Below are 19945 nucleotides of genomic sequence, written 5' to 3'. Positions count from 1 at the left end.
AGCCCTGTTCCCCTCCTCACCCAGAAAGTGTGAACTCTACCTGGCTCGGAGAGTGGTCGCAGGGATTCAGGGTGCTACGAAGGGGATATCCCACACTCCTTGGCTGAGTCCAGGATGTCCAGCTCTTGAGGGGCCAGACGTCAAGGTCTGCAGGCTTCTCCCTGCCTGCTGCCCCCGAGGTCCAGCTCCTCGACTCTGCCCGGAGCACCCCTCCTACACCCATCTCCCCTCCAGCCACACTCAAGTCAAGGTCAGAAGTAAAAGATTTTTATTGTTCTAAAGCACTTCTGAAAAGAGATCTAATTGAGAAAATATACAAAGCATTTAAGAGTTTCATCCCCAGAGACTGACGGAAGGTGTTACAGCCCTCCTCTCCAAGGCTCAGGGCTGAGAACGGTTAGCATATCGAATGATCAGTAAAAACATGCAAAAGTGAGAAGGAAAGGGAAAAAGGTGCATTCCCCTAAGCTGAGGGGGATGGAATTTCAGAACAGAGGAGGCAGGGTGGACAAGTACCAGGTGGCTCTCCCTTTCCCTCCGTGTTATCTTTCAAAACAGTTCCAAGCTTGGAGAAAGCAATGAGCTCCACCTACTCAGCAGAACCCACGGCTCGTTGCCTGTGGACATGACTGAGCAGTAACCTTGCCTGCCCCGTTCCTCAGCAGCCCATCCCACTGCCTTGGCTGCAGGGACCCTGCTTGTGCTCCTGGGGGGCAGGACTGGGGGTCCTAGCTCCTCGCTTCTTTGGTTCCACTCAGAGAACAATTGTGCTTGACGGACTCATCCCCACTCCCCAGACTCCAGGCTCCTGCTGGTGGGCTGAAGGCACTGACAGGAGTCCCCGGGACACCCCCAGGGAGTCACCTTCCCTTGTGCTCTGGTGGCTCCATCCCTGGGCACATGGTCCCATCCTCAGCTCAAGCCCCAGGTCTAGGAATAGGGACAGTGAAGAAAGTGTACCCTCCAAGGAAAAAGCTTTTGGGGACCTTTCTAATTATGCAGATATTTCTGAAGCCCACACCGCACCCCCCAGCCCTATCCCCTTGCCCAGGGCCTCACACGCCCAGCTCCCCCAACTGGTCCTTCCCCTTGGGCTGTCAGTGCAACTGTGGGCCCAGGCTTTGGCAGGCCCAGCTTCAAGACAGTGGGACACAGAAACATTTTGTGGCATCCCCTCTCCCTCTGCCACACCCAGGAGGTCAGCAGAGATGGGGGCCCCCCAGAGAGATCACGGCTCTGGTACGGGGAGGCAGCAGGGTTGCAGAGGAATGGAGAGACATGTCACCTCTATAGAAACGCGTCCACAGTACAAGCTAAGCAGGGGGAAGGAGGAGGGCCAGAGAGCGGCCGGAAATAAGAGAAGAGGAAGATGGCAGGGGGTGCTGGGTGAGGGGGGCCTCACACCACCCCACAGATGAGCGTCTCCACCACGAAGGTGTTCTCGAAGTGGCGGATGGCGTGGCAGTTCTTGGCCCCACGCTTGTTGATCCCTGGGAGGAAACAGAAAGCCCCAGTGAGGCCTACATCCTGGCTGAGTCAGAGAGACCACCAGCCTCAGCCTGAGCCACAGGAGGGCCAGGAAGTGACACCAGGCCCAGATTCACCCAGAGAGCACAGTGACAAATGGGGAGAGCTCGAGAGCTGGAGTCAGCCTGCCCACATCTGCCACCTCCCTGCTGTGTGACCTCCGGGGTGTTAACCTCTCTGGACCTGTTTCCTCATCTTTAAAATGGGCAGCAAAAATAATCATGAGGATGAGAATGACTCACACTCTTAAGAGGTCATAAAGGGCACACAGCATTGCCCGGCGCACGAAGTTCTCTGCTAACGCTAGCTGTTATTGCTGCTGCTATCTCAGCTGTCTGCCAGCTGGGCTAGGCACTGTCTGAAGATAACTATGGTCTGGGGCGCGGGACAGGGGCTACAGTGGGTGAAGCCAGCCACTCACGCCTCCGCGTCGCCCGGCGCCGGAGCCGGTAGGTGTCTTTCCCGTTGCACAGGTGGTAGATGAAGGACCCCAGGGCCTCCTTGTCACTGACGTGCTCTGTGACCACCATCTCCTCCTGGATGATGTACGTCTGCGGGAGGTAGGTCCCCCTCTGCAAAACGAGGTGGCCGCCGCGGTGAGTCAGCGCCGCAGGCTTTCCTCCAATCCCTCACCCAAAATGCCAGCCCACCTTCCTCCTCCAGAGGCCCCTGGGCTGGCCCTTCTGATGTCCCCAGGCACTTCCCGCCTGTGCCTGGTGCCTGTGCCTGTGCTGCCAGGAGCTATGGCGCATGCACGATACTGTACCCAGGGTACAACCTTGAACACTAAGGAAGCCGGTCTCAGGGCACTGACTCTGGAGACGTGGAAGCAGGGGGATAGCAGAGGCGAGACCAATCTGGGTACAGGGCCCAGGTGACAGCAACGTCTCTTGCTTCCCCAACCCCTGACACTGGAACTTGCTGCACCTCAGACCTAGCCTGCATGAGACAGGGGGCAAGGGAGGGACAGGACGCTGCAGACAACCCCCAAGCCCCTGCGCACCTTCACGTTCATGAGGAGCTCCCAGAAGTTGCGAGGGGGCAGCACGATGGTGGTGTTGAGCTCGATGACGTAGCACTTGTCCAGGGAGATGTCATGGTACGCGGTCAGACCCTGGGAGGACAAGGGGCCGGGTCAGTCTCTGCAGGAGGTGACAGCTGACCTGGGCAGGGCTGCAAGAAGCTTTGGCCAGCAGAGGCAGGAATCCCAGCATGCCTTCCTGGCGCCCTGGGCCTTCAGCAGCAGGCCACCCCAGACTCCTGAACATCTGGGTGCACATTCCCTTTTCTTGCTCTTCTCTTAGCCTGTTGTACAAGACGCCACATGATAGAGGAAAATAGCAGCTGTTTGCTAAACGCCTCTGTTGTTATAAAGCTTCTTCTCATGTTTACAGAGCTGAGGTTTGGGAAACATGGTAACATCCCAGCTGTGCATTTATGAAACCTGTGAGGGCCAGCCATTCCTGGGACAGCCTGGACCTCAGCGAGAGATGCCCCGTTCCAGGCCCCATGGGGGTTACATGAATATGCATAAGACCCACTCTGCAGAGACCCCCTGAGCTGTACACGCAGTGCACTCGATGGTGTACATACTACCCCTCGATACAATACACTGGCCCTGCCATGACAGCCAGCGTGCTGCTGGCAGGAGGCCAAGGAGCAAATCAGCTTCAGCTAGTTCACGCTCAGCGAGAACCAGTGTTGCCAGCAAGAGAAATGCAGCGTCTTGAAGACCCTGGTAAGCCTAACCATAGACACCTGCTGTACTCTGAGGAGTCTCCTTTCACTCCTGCTCCCCTTGCCCTGGGTCCCCGGGACACCTGCCCACCCCCCAGGCCCTGGCCAGCCTCACCCGCTGGAAGTCATGGATGATGTCTGCAGGATCGCCGCCACCAAACTGGGGCACAGGCACATTGATGCGCTCGTAGTTCTCGTCGAGGTAGATTTTCACGTCCTCTTCCAGCTCCATCTGAGTCCGGACCTGGGAGGACAGGGAGTCCTCATACAGCACACCACAGCGGAAGAAGTTATCTCGGGCCAGCTGAGCAAGGCGGAGAGAGAGACAGACAGACAGTCAGAGAGGCTGGTCACACAGTGCACTCTGCAAGGTCCCCTCTGCCTACCTGTCCACTGCATGCCCCAAAAGCCTGGGGAAGCAAGAAGAGCAGGGACTGTGAGACCCATTTCGCAGATGGAGACACTGAGACGGTAGGGCATCAGGTCAGGGTCTGAGGCTGCCAGTGAGGAGATGAGCTGAGTCTTGGGCAAGGCGCTTCCCAGCTTCACAAATGGGAGGGAGGTGAGCTGGGTCTGCCGGGTCCTAGGTAGCAGACCTCTGTGGGCCTCAGTTTCCCCATCTGTAAAGCATGATGATCCCTAAGGTCCCTTCTGGCCTCCAATTCCCTGAGTCTGTGACTGGGAAATGGAGTGGACCAGCAGGAGTAGGACCTGGCCACCTCCGCGCCCTCCACAGAGGTGCAGACACCAGAGAAGGAGCCTGGGGTTGGCAGGGGGTCCACAGGGACGAACCTAAGAGTTGGGCACCTAGGCCTGTGCACATCTGCCTTTCCTGTCACCTGCTGTCCTGGCCTGCAGACCTGGAGGGGCCTAACATGGCAGGTGGGGAGGTGGAGCTGGAGGCAACACTGTTAAGAGTCTCGTGCCCCCACCACGGTTATCTCCATGTCCAGCCTCGGACAAGTGCCATCACCCTTCCTGGACGTCCCTGACCCCTGTCTTGGAGAAACCTTGACAGACACTTTGTCTGGCGGGCCAGTCCAGTCGCTCCATCAGTAAGGGAGGCCAGGCAGCCTGGCGCGATCCCATCAACTGAATGGCCGGGCGGGCCGGTCTGCCCACTCTTACTTCTGGAGGGGGCTCCTGGAGGGGCCTGTAGATGCATGTTTGGGACTCCTGGCCTGGGATGGGCAGGATTCCACCGTCTCTGTTTGATTCAGTGCAAGTTCTCTAGGGAGGATGAGTCATTGCAGCATGGGGGCTCCTGCGGGCTGTGCAGGGATGAGAGCCCAGGGAAGGTGAGGCTCTGGGGCTGCGTCCCACTGTGGCTGGATACCCCTAATACTGTCCCAGGGCACAGACCCAGGGGCTGATGGGAGGTGTCCACACACTGAATTGGGGTGCGGGGAGAAGGGTGTGAGTTGAGGGTGGGACAGGGGAGACCAGGAAATGCTGGACCAGGTCCTAGGGTAGGGCCACAACAGGAAGAGGCCTGGGGGAGGGTCCCCCACAGGACCCTGGAACAAGGGGGACGCAGGTCATGGAGGGGGTGGGGCGGGGCAGGGGAATGCTGCACAAAAAGGGCAGTTGACAGGTGTGTGTGAGCTGAGCTTTCAAGGGGAAAGCCCCAGGAATGCAAACTCTTAAGCAATTTCCATCGTGGAAAAACTGGGGGACAACAAAGGTAAATGCTTAGGAGTGGGAGGTCACTTGGGTCATAAAAGACTGGCAAGTCCCAACCTTTGTGCCACCCCGAGGTTCCCTGTGAGTTGTACGTAGGTTTATCCTTTCAATTTACCTACCTTCATTTCCAACCACACGGCGACACTCCCTCCCTCCCAGGTCTGGGTTGGCCTAGCTTTGTGCCCATGTCCCCTGGGGAGGGGGGCGATAGGTGCCAGCAAGAACACCCTCCCGCTTCTGGAAGGAGGTGGTGGAGACTGCCTGTGCCCACCCCCTCCCTCTCTTGTTTGGTAACCCAAATGTCCGTGCACAGGCAGAATTAGGTCAGCCTTAAAGCGTGACCCGCAGGTGCAGAATCTGAGCTCTGGAGGGGGACTGCAGTTCCACTTTCCGCTGGACCTGAGTTTCTGGTGAGAATTCCCCAGGGTGGCCCTGTGGGGCGGGCCCAGTGCTGTCCCCTGCATTCATGCTTGGCTCCCCAGGACAAGGGGCTAAAAGTGGGACTGGCCTGCATCCAAGGATGCCCCAAGGAGAAGGGGGTACCCCAGTCTTGTGGGCTGGCCGGGCACCCACTCCCACCTGAGGGCATGTCCGGGGCTTCCTGCTGCCCCCTTGCAGGCACTTCCCTTCCCTCCACGCCTCTGTAGATGTGACCCTTTCTCGAGGCCCCCTCCCAGCCCGGCCCCTCACCTGCGCAAGGAAGAAGTATCTGTAGATGTAGACGGAGGCGAACACCAGGCCCATGAGCAGCACGACCATGCCCATTGACAGGTAGCACACACCGCCCACTGAACCCCCCCTCTTGGATCGATGTTGTGGGGGCTGCTCCTCCTGCGGACAGCAAAGCTGGGTCAGTGGGGGCCAGGGCCCCTCCCCTGGAAATCCCCCCTTCCCTAGGTCAGGCTTCACCCACTGGCTGGGCCCGGAGGGAGTCCTGGGGGAAAGGGATGACACCTGGAAGGGAAGGGAAGGCCCACCAGGGTCGCCTGGACTCATCCTGGCTAAAGTGAAACTGAGACAAACCTCGAAAGAGAAACCGAGACACACTCAAAACAGAAACCGAGACACACCTGGAAGTCACTGAAAGGGATGCACCGGGTTCAGCAGGTACATTCTGAGTTATCTGAGCTCTTATGCCTCTTGCTTACACCAGCCGTGACCATGCTACATTATTTCAAACGGAAGATGGGGGACGCACCGACCTGGCCTCAGTGACTTCAGGGACTTAGCAATGTCTATAGGAATCGAGACACACCAGGCAGGCTGGGAGTCGCTGCTCTGCGTGATGGGGAGCCTGGGGAAGGCTTTTGAGCTGGGGAGTGACAAGATTCACTCTAAAACCAAGGGGCAGAGGAAAGACTAAAATGAAGGCAACGGGAGGTGGGCAGGCTGCATAAAGGCTGCTTAACTCCACCAAGGAGGCCGGGACTGATGGGGGCAGGGGCTCCAGGAGCCCCATGGGGTCTGGGCATGGGTGCTTGTCCCCAGCCAGGGAGCTCTAGGCCTGTGATCCACACTGGCCCCCACAGGCACCGACCAGCACAGTCAAGCAGGCTGCTACAGTGGGGTAACAGCTACAGGATGAAGCCCGGAAGCTTCCATACACCAGGGAGCTGCTGCCAGAAGAGGAATGTCCGGAAGGCCAGGCTAGAAGGCTTCTGGAAAAATGTGCTCTGGGAGCCAGAACTGGGCTCAAGATCATAGCTGCAGGGCTGCCAAGAAGCCAACCTAACCCATCTCCAGGCCACATGTGTGTGGGGTGGTGGACGTAGGTGTGTGAGTATAAAATTCAATAAAACTGCTTTACCCAGAGCACTGACCAAGGGCCAGCCAGGTGAGCTTGGTCAATTTTCTGTTTGTTCTCCTCCCTACCTGCCATGCCTTCCCCTGGTCCCTTGCTCACCCTTGGAGATACTGCAAAAGCCCCAGGGCCAGTCTCTGCCTCCAAAGTTCATCATTTAATCCCTCCTCCATGGTGTCCAGATACGGCCAAGAGCGAGGTTAGAGGTCAGTTCCTGCAGACTGCCGCAGTATAGGGGAGGGGAGGGGATCCAGCCCCAGAGCCTGAAGCTTCTCATTCCGGCTCTGCCACTACCTGCCTGCTTAGCACTTTCTGGGCCTCAGCTTCCCCATCTGCAAAACGAGCAGGTCAGACCAAGTGACCTCTCAGGCCCTTTCCAGCCAGACGTTCTGGGATGGGAATAGATTTCTTTTCTCCCTTCCCCCTGGAGGGGGTGGTTCAGGCCTAAGTGACTCAGGACAGGCCCCATCTCTCAGCACAGCACAGGGGTCCTGCCCTGGGGGCTCCTGCTGTGCTCCTCAGGTTTCACCTCCCACCCTTTTACAGCACAGGAGAGTGTGGGACCTGGGCCCTGGGGAGCTGAGGGTCTGACCTGCCCTGCTTAGGAAAAGGACAGAAAGTCTGGAGGACCGGTCCTCCCTTCACTGGGGACATGCATGAGCAGGTCCGCTGGCCCCCAGCATCCTCACCATGGGGTGCCCCTGCCTGTCCTGCACCCTGACCCTCAAGTCGGCCCGCAAGGGAGCCTGCCTGGAGGGTGTGGGAGGTCAAACCACTGCCCTTACTGCCTGGCCCATGAGGAGGCCGGGGGCCTCTCCCCACCTTGCCCCGCTTTAGGGGCCCCGTGATCATATGGACCACCCACCCACTGTCACGTCCTCAGCAGTCACGGTCACTAACCAAGGTCACCAGCAAGTGGCAGGCATGGCCACAGTACACAGGGCCCTCAGGGACAGCTGCTGGCCAGAGGGCGTGGGGACTAAATGGCTCTGATTTTCCAATGGACTCCTGCGAGCTGCAAGAGACGGGGGTGCCGACAGATTCTGCTGGCATCTCCCAGGGATCAAGCCACAAAGGAGCTCTTGCAAACCAGGCGCCAGGGTTGCCCTCCTGCCCTTCCGGCACTCCTGAGCAGGTCTTAAGGAAAGGTGGCTGACCCTGACACAGGCCAGGCCGCCTACAGCAGCTGCGAATCCTGCCCTTAGGACACAACATACACCAGGCTCAGATTGTATTTAGGGGTCAAGTGGGGCTACAGGCCCAGCGGGGCGCTGCAACCTCCCCCTCCTCAGGTCTCTCATGCAAAATGTGAGCAGACTCTGCGTGACAGGGGTTTTGCTGGGATTAAACCAGACAAAGAACCTAAAAGCCCTTTGTAAAGGATAAAGTACTAGATAAAAATAGCAGATCTTTATCAGCCGAGCCTTTCCTTTTTAGGGCTGCCTCTGTGGACAGCTGTTGAGGCTGCACTGTGGCCAGACTTTTGCTTCTGCATTCTGGAAAACCAAAGAAGCTAGCTTGTGAGATTGCTAACAACCGGAAAGACAGAAAAGGAAAAAAGAAAAAAAAAAGTCAAAGTGCTACATGTGAGAGCCCGAGGGCCTGTTCCACAAATCAAATTCACCGACAAGGAGAGGCCTGCTAGCTTTATAGCAAAGGGCTGCCTCGCCTTTCCGCCTGCCTTTCCACCTTTCCGCCTTTCCGCTGGGCTGCAGAACTGGGTCCCGTGTCTCCCTGTCCTGGGGGAGGGGCTGGGCTCAGAGGCCCCAGAGAGGGAGGCTGGAGAAGGCAGAACAGGGAGAAGGTGAGGCTTCCATGGCCCCAGCTGAAGAGCAGCAGCGGCAGGTGCGGCTGAGAAGGGCAGGGGCTCCTGCCAAGACCCCTCACTGTGAAGGCTGGGGATCCCCCACCTTACCTAGACTGGCGGTGGGTACTCTTCTTTCACGGCCCTGCTGATACCCCCCAGCACACACCAGAGCTCAGCCACCCTGCCACCCTCCCAGCTCCCCTCCAACCTGCAGAGCCAAGCCCTCAGAGGCACCAGCATGAGAAGTGCAGAAGGGAGCATTCCAGGCTACCAGGAAGTATACAGGAAAGCACAGATGGCCCTGCTTGGAGGCAAAGGCATTTCCTCCATAAAGCCCCACACAGAGGGAGAACCCCTAAATCCCACCCCAGTGCTGCCTCTGCCTACTGTGCCCAATCAACACCGAGGCTCAAACTCCAAAGCCCTGGAACCCTCACTGTCCCTTTGGCCCTCAAAGCAGCCTGTGATCTCGGGGTATTTACACCTGTCTGGGGACAGTGGGGCATCAGGGAGCCTGGGCTCATCCCAGAGCCCTGGCCCCTCGGGATCCCTGGTGCCCAGGTCACTAGCAAGATGGCCGAATGGCCCGCCTTCCTGAGACCCCAGGTGCTCCACCTATCATGCTGTAGACGCAGAAAAATGTTGCTCCCCACAGGAAGCAGTTACAGAGAGGCATCTGGGGACGGGGGCTCCCATTTAGAAAGTAGAAAAATATTGCACATTGTTTCCAAGGCAACAGAGCTCTCCGAGTGAAGGGCGCATGAGCCAGAAGTCCAGGGACCCGAGAGAGGCCTGGGCCTCTCCCTGACAGTTTAAACTGAGACCCACGGGGGCACTCATTAAATGATTTACCAAAACCAGGGCCAAAATGGTCAGGGGTAAACCAGTCAACTGCAGCATTAACTCGGCAGACCCCCAAGGCTGGAGGGGAGCGCTTCCCGGCCCCAGCCCCTAGTAACAATGTCCAATTAACTGCAACTATGATTGCAGATTGCAGCCTGCCTGGAGGGGTTCGGCGGTCAGAAACGCGCTCCTGAAGCCCAGGCTGAGAACAGGGAACATGGGGGTTAGGGGGCTGTCTCATCTCACCACATCTCTCCTGGTCCTCAGCAGCTTTCTTTCCCAGGCTCCAGACCACAGAGGCCAGGGCACCCATCAAGTGTGTGTGTTTTGTATGATTCAAGACAGAGCCTAGCTGGGGGAGAGGAGAGTGGGCAAACACTGCCCACCTAAGCACACAGAGCCCAGTGGTCCAGAGGCACAGATGCCATCTGCCAACAGGGTCAGGGGTCCCCAATCACTCTCCTGTCCTCCATTCAAGAGCGCAGGCCCCATGGGCAGCATCTGTGCAGATGTGCTCTTGGCTTGGCTGGGCCAGGTGAATTCCCTCTTCTCTTCCATCCCTGATAGTCAAGGCACCTCCAGAGAACAAAAGCTCACTGCTGGAAGCGCCCTCATGGGGAGAGGGAACCTGGGAGAGAGTGGGGTAGGGGACAGAGGGGCTGGCCAGGTTACGCCTCTGTGTTTTCACCATAAACATTTTTTCTCCGCACTAAGAGAAACTCATCCTCACTGGCAATCTGCTGACAGTCTTGAAACATGCACGGACTGCTGAGAGAAGTGGGCAGAAATGAGGGAATGGAGAGAGAAGCAGCAGGAAAGCAGAAAAGCCACCATGGGGCCTGCCGGGGTGCCAAATCCCAGGAACGGATGACAGCCCTGAAAGTCCCCACGCTGCCACAGGGAAGGACCTGATGGAGCAGAGCCACCGCTTCACAAGGTCCTTTCGGGCCAGGCCCTCTTGGCCAGCGGGCATCAGGACACTGGCATAGGGCTCCAAGCTGGCCAGATTTGCCCTCCTGGCTGGCACGGGACCCTCCCCCAACCACTCCAGGAGACCCAGCTCCTTCTGCCAAGGGCTTGAAGCCAGGACACACAAGGAAAGTGAAATCTGATACCCAGGTATGCAGGCTGGGGAGGGGGTGACACAGGACCATTAATCAAAGGCAAATGCCATGGAGAAAATTACAGAGGAAAGAAGATGATTGTATTTAACTTGTTTTTCTCCCCTTGCAGCCCCCAGCTCATGAGCCTTTACATGCCCACATTTGTGCGTGCGTGTGCGCACGCGCGTGTGTGTGTGTGTGTAAATGCAGGCACAGGCAGGGTGTGGGGAGAAGGGGTGGGCTAAGAGGGGCACGGTCAGCCAGTGGGCCCCCAAAGGGGAAGAGGGATCCAGTTGGCAGTGTGAGGGGGTGCTTTGCTGCCCCACGGGGTGCTTCGGGTCCAGCCCACTTCCCAAGCTGGCAGTGTTCCAGCGGCCCATCAGCGCAGGCTCCTCATTATCTCAGAGTCAAAACACCACGTGGGGAGGCTGGGCAGCTGGAAGCCCAGCTGGACCCCACCCCCATCCCTCCCTGGGCCACTGAGGCACTTCCTTCCAGCCTCAGGTCCACAGACAAAATCCTCCTTGTGTTGCAGTTTTTGCTCAGAAGCAAGGGCAGTGCCCACCGAGAGGGTGCTCCTGCCGCTTCGCCCTGCCCCCACCCCACCCTCACTCCGGGCCTGGACACGGGTCAAGAACTGCCCCAACACATAATCATCTGTTCACCGAGTGCTCCTCCCAGGGATCACTTTTTAAATCTTGTTTTGGGCAGGGAGCGGGAGCCTGTAATTCCAACACTCTGGGGAGGCTAAGGTGGGAAGATCACCTGAAGTCAGGAGTTTGAGACCAGTCTGGCCAACATGGTGAAACCCCATCTCTACTAAAATACAAAAATTAGTCAGGCATGATGGCAGGTGCCTGTAATCCCAGCTACTTGGGAGGCTGACGCAGGAGAGTCGCTTAACCTGGAAGTGAAGGTTGCAATGAGCTAAGATCATGCCACTGAACCCCAAAATAATAATAATAATAATAATAATAATAATAATAATAATAATAATAATAATAATAAATAACAAAAAAATAGACAAAAATAAATAAATCTTGTTTTGGAGTCCAGTTCAGACACCGAGGAGGGTTCTGGGGTCACTGCCAGCCAGAAGAAACGTTTTAATAATCTTTCCCGGGCATCCCCAACAGCATGGGACAAAATCTACACGCCCTGCCCTGAGAAAGCAGCTTCCTGGCTGCCATCGTTTTCAGCGCGCTGAGCTACAGCTGAGAAATCAGCCTCCTGCCTGCTCATTGCTGGGGGCAGGAGAGGAGGCCTGGCTCCTTGCCAGAAACTGGGTGAGGAGGAAATGTGCCCGTTGGCCAAGTGGGGCAACAGGAGGCCCGCAGAAGCGAACTGTTTCCAAGGCTCCAAATCTAGCAGGTGATGGGCAGAGCCAACGTGCAACACCTCAAGTCCCTCTGCACCATGCCAGGGCCTCGGGAAGCTGTGAAAGTTTACTAACATGCAGTTCTGTCCTAAAGGTGCTAGGATTCTAATTCTTTCCCCAGATCGCATACTCCTAAGCTCCCCCTTGCCAATTAGAGAGGGAGGGGACCCTGTCCAACTAACAAAGTTTTGGGGAGGAGGTACTCAGCAGGCTCAAGGCCATTACAAACAGCACGCAGGAAGATGTTGATATTTCCATTTCATGCTGGGTGAGGGGGAAGAAAGGACGCTCAATTTCAGAGCCTGATGAGAAGCCAGAAGCTAGGATATCAGTTATGCCCGGAGACGCAGGTCTCTGTCAGACTGCCCAACCCCATGCCATCAGCAGGCTGCGGCTGGAGAATGTGCCGCTCCTGCAAAATCTGGGGGACCTTCTGATAGAGTTGGAATGACATCCTCCCACTGTCTGACCTGGTCCTCCCTCCTCAAATATCTCCAGGAAGAGGTGGCTGGGAAAAGAGATGGGCAAGCGTGCTGCCTCCTGCCCCCATCCCTGCCCCTCCCCAGGCTGAGTGGAGGCAGCTTCCTTTCCAAAGAAAACGAAGCTTGAAGAACCCCTTGCAAACTTTTAAAGCTGCAGAACCATCTTCTTCAAATATGGAGGCTCCCCTCCACCTAAGCTTCAGATGAAGGGGGGAGCTGCTCTGATGGGGTGCACAGCAACTCCCAACCTGGCCTAGGTGGTTGTTGAATCTTGTGGCTCTGAGCCACTGGTCGCTGCAGCCACCACCATAAAAGGGCAGGGGTTTCTCAGTCTCCTGGCATTCTTCACTCAGGGTCTCTGCCCAGGCTGACACCCAACTCTGAGGGCCCTCTCCAGCGCCCCCTCCTCCAGGGTCCAGGTCATCCTCTGCAGGCCCCTTAATGCCCCAGGCAAGACTGAATCTGAGCCACAAAACCTGGGGAAGGGGCTAGGCGTTCAGGAAGACTCTTCAGAAGCCTGCAGCAGGAAGGGGGTAAGCAGTGGACAAAGACTTTCTTAGTCCTGCCTCAGTGCGGGGTGGGGAGGCGGGCAGGACATGGGCTTGGTGCGCCACAAGATCGCTGGGGGCGGCGCCCACGTAGATACCTTTGCCGGGCACAATAAAACCTGGCTGGGCCAGCTCTCCCTCCCTCCCTGTCCCTGCCCGCCACGCGTTCTGCCCCCTGCGGGCCCTTCCCGGACACAAGGCACGCAGCTCAGACAGTTTTCCACGGCGGAAATGCCTTCTCTCCCCCAGGCCAGAGGGAAGGCGGAGGAAGCTGGGGTGGGGGTGGGGGTGGGGATGGGGGGCGGGGGGGGTGCGCACAGAGCCCGGGGACCCAGGATTCGAGGGCACTGGGGCAGTTGGGAGCCCTCCCCGTGGGGTCGGGGGACAGCCCAGCGAGAGGCTGTGAGTGGAGAAAAGAGAGGGGAGCAGGGAGGCCCAGACGGCTGGGAGTGGGGTGGGAAGGGGGCGCCCGGCCTCAGACCCCCGCCGTCCAGAAGCTCAGCCCCGTCGGTTCTGGCTGATTTCTATTTCATCACTTTCTGGTTTGTCAATTCCGGTGCAGGCCAAGCAGCACATCCTCTGTTCCCCGCAGCCCCCAATTTGGGAGGAAATCAACGGCCCCACCCTCTTTGTTGGTACCAGACCCCCCCTACCCCCAATTCCCCAGCCAATCAGGTCCCACCTCCCTACTTTGGAAAAACTACGTCTAACCCTCCTCCCATCCCCCACCTGGGGACTCGACTCGCGGCTTTCCCCGTTGATTGGAACCAGACGCGTACCCCTCACCAACATTCCTCGAACTTCGTCGGACCAGCCCCCTCCCCCTATTAGGCGGCGAGGGGCCCCCACTTTTGGAAGAGACCTCGAGCGCTTCTCCACCTGAAGACCAGAACCAGACTCCTCCTACTCTGGGGACTTCGGCTTTTGGCTGCCGCTTTAGTACGGGACTCAAGCCCCCTCCTCTGGGATAAGCAATCATTCGAGACTTCCCAACCCCGCTCCACCCCGGGCACTGGGGCCCTGATGCGTCTCGGGCAGTCCCCGGAGCCGACGGGGCGCGCCTGGGGCGCGCGCCTGGGTCCCCCGACCCCCAGCCTGAGCCCCAGACCCTCTCACCCTAGCCGGCGTCAGCAGGATCTCGGTGGCCGAGGCCGGCGCCGGGGCCGACGCCGACGCCTTGTCAGCCTTGTCGCCCTTGACGCCAGCCACGGCGGGCTGGAAGCTAATCTTCACCATGGCTGCGCCGGCCCGCGCGTCCGCCCCGCAGCCTCTGCCGGTGCAGCCTCGGTCTGTGCCTCCGCGGCTCCGAGCTCTGCAGGCACCGGAAGTTTGGATCCCGCTCGCGTCCCTCTCTCTAACCCCACCCCCAGCCCTCCCCGCCCCGTCCCGGCGGGAGGGCCCCGGCGCCCGCCGCGCCTGCGCCCCCTTCCCACCCGCGCGGCCCGCAGTGACCCCTGCCGGGTGCGCCGCTCCGCACCTGGGACGGGTCGGAGTTCCCTCTGCCGCTCGCTCGCACAGTCACTCACTCACTCGCTCACTCATTCATTCAGCTGTCACGCTCGAATCCGTTTTCTGTAGCATAATCCCTTCGCGTTCCCCCTCCAAGGCCAGCATCCCCCGCAACGCAAGTCTTTGTTAACCCAGTGTTTGCCAGGCAAATGCAGCTTCCAGACAACTCCCCCGTCTCTCCTGCCCCACATCAGAGCTTCCCCTTTAGAAACGCTGGAGCCTCCGCTGTACCTGCCCCCACGCCCCCCTCCTCCGACCTGTCCTTGGCTCAGGGAGGAGGCTTTGAGGCAGGCGCCTGCTGCCTCGCCTTGCCTTCTGAAGCCATCCACGCCTCCTTCATTCTCCATCTTGCTTCTGCCTTCATTCTTTATTCCTGCAAAACCTTCCTGAGGGGCCCTGGGGTGCACGCTGGAGCCGCCAGGAGTGAGAAGGGAAGGCCGTCCCTGCTCCCTGACTCCTTCGTGTTGCTGCGACCTCAGTTATTGGGTGACCTCCTGAACTGCCCTTGTCTCACTCATCCAGGAGGACCCTGGCGAGAGTGGTGGGAAGACCCCCAGGGCGGGTATCAGAGGCTCGGGTTCCACTCAAGACTCTGCTTCTGCAAAGTATCATGGGTACTGGGGAGGCAGGGGCTTCTGTTGCTGGGATGGCTGCTCTTGCCACTGACGCCCTGAATCTTTCCTCTTTGTTCCTGGTACAGACTGGGCCAGGGACAGCGCCCAGCAACAGACACAGGTTGGTTCCGCTTTGGTTCTGCTGTTGGGCTGCCAGTGGAGGGCAGGGGAGTCCGCCAGCTTCTTGAGGACAGTCCGGGGTCCTCCACTGATCTCTCTTCTTACCTTTCAGGTCTTTTGCAGCTGCCTTGGGCCCTTAGCGCCCACGTCCCAGACCCAGACATCTTGGCTCAGATCTTGGATGAACCTAGCAGACTTGAGGACAGACAGGTGGAGAAAGAAGAAAGTCTAACTGATGCTAAGGCCACCAGCCTGGGGAACTAGGGGAGGGAATGGGGAGGTGGAAGAAGACAGATGGTTTGGAGGAGACAGGAGGAATCTGGTTTGGCCCAGAGCCAGAGAGAAAGGTGGAATGGGCTACCGCTCATCACCTGCTCCAGATCCGATGTGAGCCCTGGTGTTTGGAGAAGGCAAGCTCCACGCCTTGCTTAGGCCACATCCCCAACAAGCATTCCTTCACTCAGTGCTTTCCAAGCACTTCAGTGTGCCAAGCATTGTGTTAAGCTCTGTGGCAGAAAACAGAGATGCCCCAGACACAACCCAGCCACCAAGGATGTGGTCATGTGAAATCTTGTATGTGTGGCATTCTTTCACGTGCATTCTATTGTTTAATTTTCGTCACAGCCTCTGTGACCTACACATTCGCCTCATGTTAATAGTGATAGAAAGTAGCATGACTAAACCCAGGGTCGCAGAGCTGGTTTGGCACAAATCGCTAGTCAGCAAGACAGGGCCACCTGGGTGAAGCATCTGCATGCCTGAGATTGGCAGGCGAGTACCCCACTTCCCCTGGAAGGCCTTCCTGGATTGGCTGGGATAAGTCCCTTTCCTTTGCACCTTCAGCACTCTTCGGGCCTCTCCTTACCCTTGACCATGGGCTCAGTGCTGGCCAAGTGCCAGGCGCACAACCTAGTACAGTGATTCCTAAATTTTTTGGTTTCAGGACCCCAAGAGCTTTTGTTTAGGTGGCTTATATCTATCAACATTTACCATATTAGAAACTAAAACTCAGGAAGTTTTAAGACACAAGAATACATATATTCCATTGGGCATCAAAGCTATGTCATCACACATGTAGTCTCTGGAAATTTCCACTGCATGCATGAGAGAATGAGGGTGAAAAGGGCAAATAACATCTTATATTGTTGCAAAAAACAGTTTTGACCTTGGAGACCCCCCTGAACGGGTCTTGGGGACCACGATGCTCTGCAGATCACCTGCTCAGACCTACTGCTCTGGTAGATGCTCAAGAATCCATATTCCATGGATTCTAAGAAACACATTTCTTCACATTTTAACATCTTGGGAATCAAGATATCTGTTACAATTATAATTGGCAGTGATTAAGTAACGTCTTTCACAAGCGATAGCATCTTAGATTTGATGGAGTACAGTATAGCCAGTCAAGAATCCAAGGGGCACCAGGAGGCCGTGGGAGGTCCATGTTGCATACTGAGTTTTGTGGACTCAGGGAAGGACAGCAGAGTGAGTGGGGTCGTGGTGCAGCCCAGGCTCCAGGCAAGACAGGAGATTTGGGTGGGAACTGGAAAGACAGGGTGTGGACAAGTGACAGGGAAATGAGAGTCCGCACTGGGAGTGAGGAGAGTGACTCCGGGCCAGGAGCCCTCGGCTCAGTCTGACAGTCATTCTTGCCAGCACCTGAATCCTCTTTGTTCTGTTCTTGCATCTTACCCAAGTGGCAAAGCTTCTCCTGCTCCCCTCTCTGGTTCCAGGTTCTGCTCAGGGACTGCTAAGTTCTGTCGGTGAAAGTGGTACCATCATGCCCCTTGGGACCACCATGCTACCTCCTCTTGGGGGCCCCGTGGCAGCCACGTAAAGCGGTCCCCTTGGAGCTTTGGGGTGGGACAGCTCTGACTTCTCTAGCCAGTCATTCTCCAAGCAAGCACCCTGGCCAACAGCCCCAGCAGCACCTGGGAACTTGTTAGGAAGGCAAACCCTTTCTATGTCTATTCAGAAACTGAGGGTGTGTTCTGTGCCCACCAAGCCCTTAGTGATTCTGACACACACTCAGGTTTGGGAACTGCTGCTCTGTCACTCTGTCCACACTCTCGACGGCCACCTCCTGCCCTTTCCAGACTGCCGCGCTCCTCTCAGCAGCTGAGCTCGACTTTCTTCACTGAGAATCTGGAAGCCATGGCTTTAGATGGCTTATGTCTATCAACATAAGAACGTCCTCCTGCCTGTCAGCACATTCGCCCCCATCCGCAGCTGCCCGTCTGCCCACGTGCTCCTCCCGCCACTCTCCGTGGAAGAGGCGTCTGTCTTTTCTCTCCAGCCACTCTCTAGGTCTAGGTGAGGAGTCCACCCCTCCCCTCATATCAGACACCTGAGACATCAATCAGTCCCCGCCTCCTAACTTTCCAGCTCTTCCTGTCAGCTCTGAAACATGCTGTATTAGCCTTAAAACAAAAACAAACCCCTTCTTTGACCCCACGTCCACCTCCACTGGATACTCTGTTTATCTTATTTTCTTCTTAGCCAAACTTCTTAAAAATTTGGTCTCCATTTCCTTTTCACTCCCCACACTCATCCTAGCTCAATCTGGCTTCTATTCCTCCACCTCCACCTGGCTGAGATCTCCAAGCTGCTTTTCAGTCCTCATCTTCCTTGAGTTGATTTTGAGCCTCTTGGCTGAGCCCTCTCCACTAACTCTTCCCTTCCCTCATCGACTTCGGTGTGATTGGCCTGAGTGGGAAGGGCTGTTGGAATCAATCCTGCAACAGTTGAAAATAAAATCTCAGGCCGGGCGTGGTGGCTCAAGCCTGTAATCCTAGCACTTTGGGAGGCCGAGACGGGCGGATCACGAGGTCAGTAGATCGAGACCATCCTGGCTAATACGGTGAAACCCCGTCTCTACTAAAAAATACAAAAAACTAGCCAGGTGAGGTGGCGGGTGCCTGTAGTCCCAGCTACTCGGTGAGGCTGAGGCAGGAGAATGGCTTAAACCCGGGAGGCGGAGCTTGCAGTGAGCTGAGATCCCGCCACTGCACCCCAGCCTGGGTGACAGAGTGAGGCTCCGTCTCAAAAATAAATAAATAAAATAAAAAATTTAAAAAAAAATGAAAATAAAATCCCAGGCTGTGCATGGTGGCTCCTGCCTGTAATCCTAGCACTTTGGGAGGCCAAGGTGGGCAGATTGCTTGAGCCCAGGAGTTCAAGATCATCCTGGGCAACATAGCGAGATCCCCATCTCTAGTTAAAATAAAATCAGAAATATGAACTTTTACATGTATTTGCCTCTTTCTCAAAATTTAGAAGTTGAATGTTGCTTGCAAAGATATCTAGTTTATCACAATTTAAAGCACTGGTTATTTAAGACTTATGGTTGTAATGAATCCATAGAGGGTCTGTAGATTAGCTTTTTGGAAACGTAAGGGGCTCAGACAAGGGTGTGCCCATTGCCCTCAGAGTTCTTCTGAAGGAGAAGTGTGCTCCATCAATCACATGCTCTGAGTCAGGGACTGGATGAGTTTGAGATCCTGTTCTTCTGACAAGAGCAGTGTCTATCTTTAGCTCCACCTCCCCTACCTCCACCTGCTCCCCTCAGAGGCCCCTCTTTTCCACTGAGGAGCTAGCTGAGAGCTCAGTGTTGAAGATAAGTTAAAAAAATTTAGGTAAAATTAAAAACTATTTTACAAAGATATATATTCATGTATCCAACAAACCAGTCAAGATATAGAACATTTCCATAATTCCAGAAACTTTCTTCCCATTCTTTTCCAGTAAATCCCCACCACCACTGGCAACCACTGTTCTGGTTTCCATCACTATAGATTAAGTTTTATCTGTTCTTTAATTTCTTTCCTTTTCTTTTTTTTTTTTTTTGAGACAGAGTCTTGTTCTGTCACCCAGGCTGGAGTGCAGTGGCACCATCTTGGCTCACTGTAACCTCCACCTCCTGGGTTCAAGCAATTCTCGTGCCTCAGTCTCCCGAGTTACTGAGACTACAGGTGTGTGCCACCATACCTGGCTAATTTTTTTAAAGGAGGTTTTTAGTAGAGACGGGGTTTCACCATGTTGGTCAGGCTGGTCTCAAACTCCTGACCTCAGGTGATCCACCCACCTTGGCCTCCCAAAGTGCTGGGATTACAGGTGTGAGTCACCATGACTGGCCATGTTCGTGAATTTCATATACTGTGCAACATGTATTCTTTTGTGTCTAGTTTCACTGAATATGTTTAGGAGGTCATCCACTATAGTTTGTTCTTTTTACTTGCTGAGTAATTTTCCATTTTTTAAATATACTACAACTTGTTTATCCATTCTCCTGGCATGGACATTTGGGTTGCCTTCAGTCTTCCACTATAAAATTGCTATAGACTTTTCTTCACGTGTATTTTTGTTTTAATTTCTCTTGAGTAAATAGCATCAGTGAGGATGAGGTAGAAATGGCCCACCCTACAAGATAGACATATTTTATCACTGACATTGTTTAGAAATGTGAATGCATTGTGATAATGTAAAGTAGGTCAATTTTCAGTTAGGTTTATTATCATTTTTAAATTCTGTGCAGAAATTGCACTGCCTTATTGCCTGATCTGTACAGACCATTCACATGACTCTCTTCCCATCTTGGTACAGCCCTGCCAACATATCTGTGCTATTTTACACTCCCACCAGCAATGTATGAGAGTTTCAGTTGCTCCACAACCTTACCAATATTTGGTGCTGTCAGTCATTTTAATTTTAGCAATTCTATTTAGTAAAAATTTATTTTATTGTAGTTTTAATTTGTATATTTCTGATGACTAATGATGCTGAACATCTTTTTG

At 55.6% G+C, this 19945-nt stretch overlaps 1 protein-coding gene across 2 annotated transcripts; it reads right to left on the bottom strand.

The window, feature by feature from the left end:
- Positions 1-251: 251 nt before the first annotated feature.
- Positions 252-14270, bottom strand: ITM2C (integral membrane protein 2C). Of its 2 annotated transcripts, XM_023193933.2 has the most exons (6): positions 14026-14270; positions 5638-5778; positions 3380-3568; positions 2531-2641; positions 1949-2099; positions 252-1490 (listed from the first exon to the last, which is right to left on the bottom strand). In XM_023193933.2, the coding sequence occupies exons 1-6, from the start codon at positions 14143-14145 to the stop codon at positions 1399-1401; spliced, it is 804 nt and encodes a 267-aa protein (XP_023049701.1). In that variant the 5' UTR covers positions 14146-14270; the 3' UTR covers positions 252-1398. The 2 variants fall into 2 exon arrangements, with proteins under 2 accessions (XP_023049701.1, XP_023049702.1); XM_023193934.3 differs by lacking the exon at positions 5638-5778 and having other exon boundaries at positions 14026-14253.
- Between the last annotated feature and the right edge of the window lie 5675 nt (positions 14271-19945).

This window comes from Piliocolobus tephrosceles, chromosome 11, assembly GCF_002776525.5.
Source record: "Piliocolobus tephrosceles isolate RC106 chromosome 11, ASM277652v3, whole genome shotgun sequence".
NCBI classification, from domain to species: domain Eukaryota; kingdom Metazoa; phylum Chordata; class Mammalia; order Primates; family Cercopithecidae; genus Piliocolobus; species Piliocolobus tephrosceles.
The sequence above is the reverse complement of the archived record's forward strand: the minus strand, read 5'-3'. Positions and strand labels throughout refer to the sequence as shown.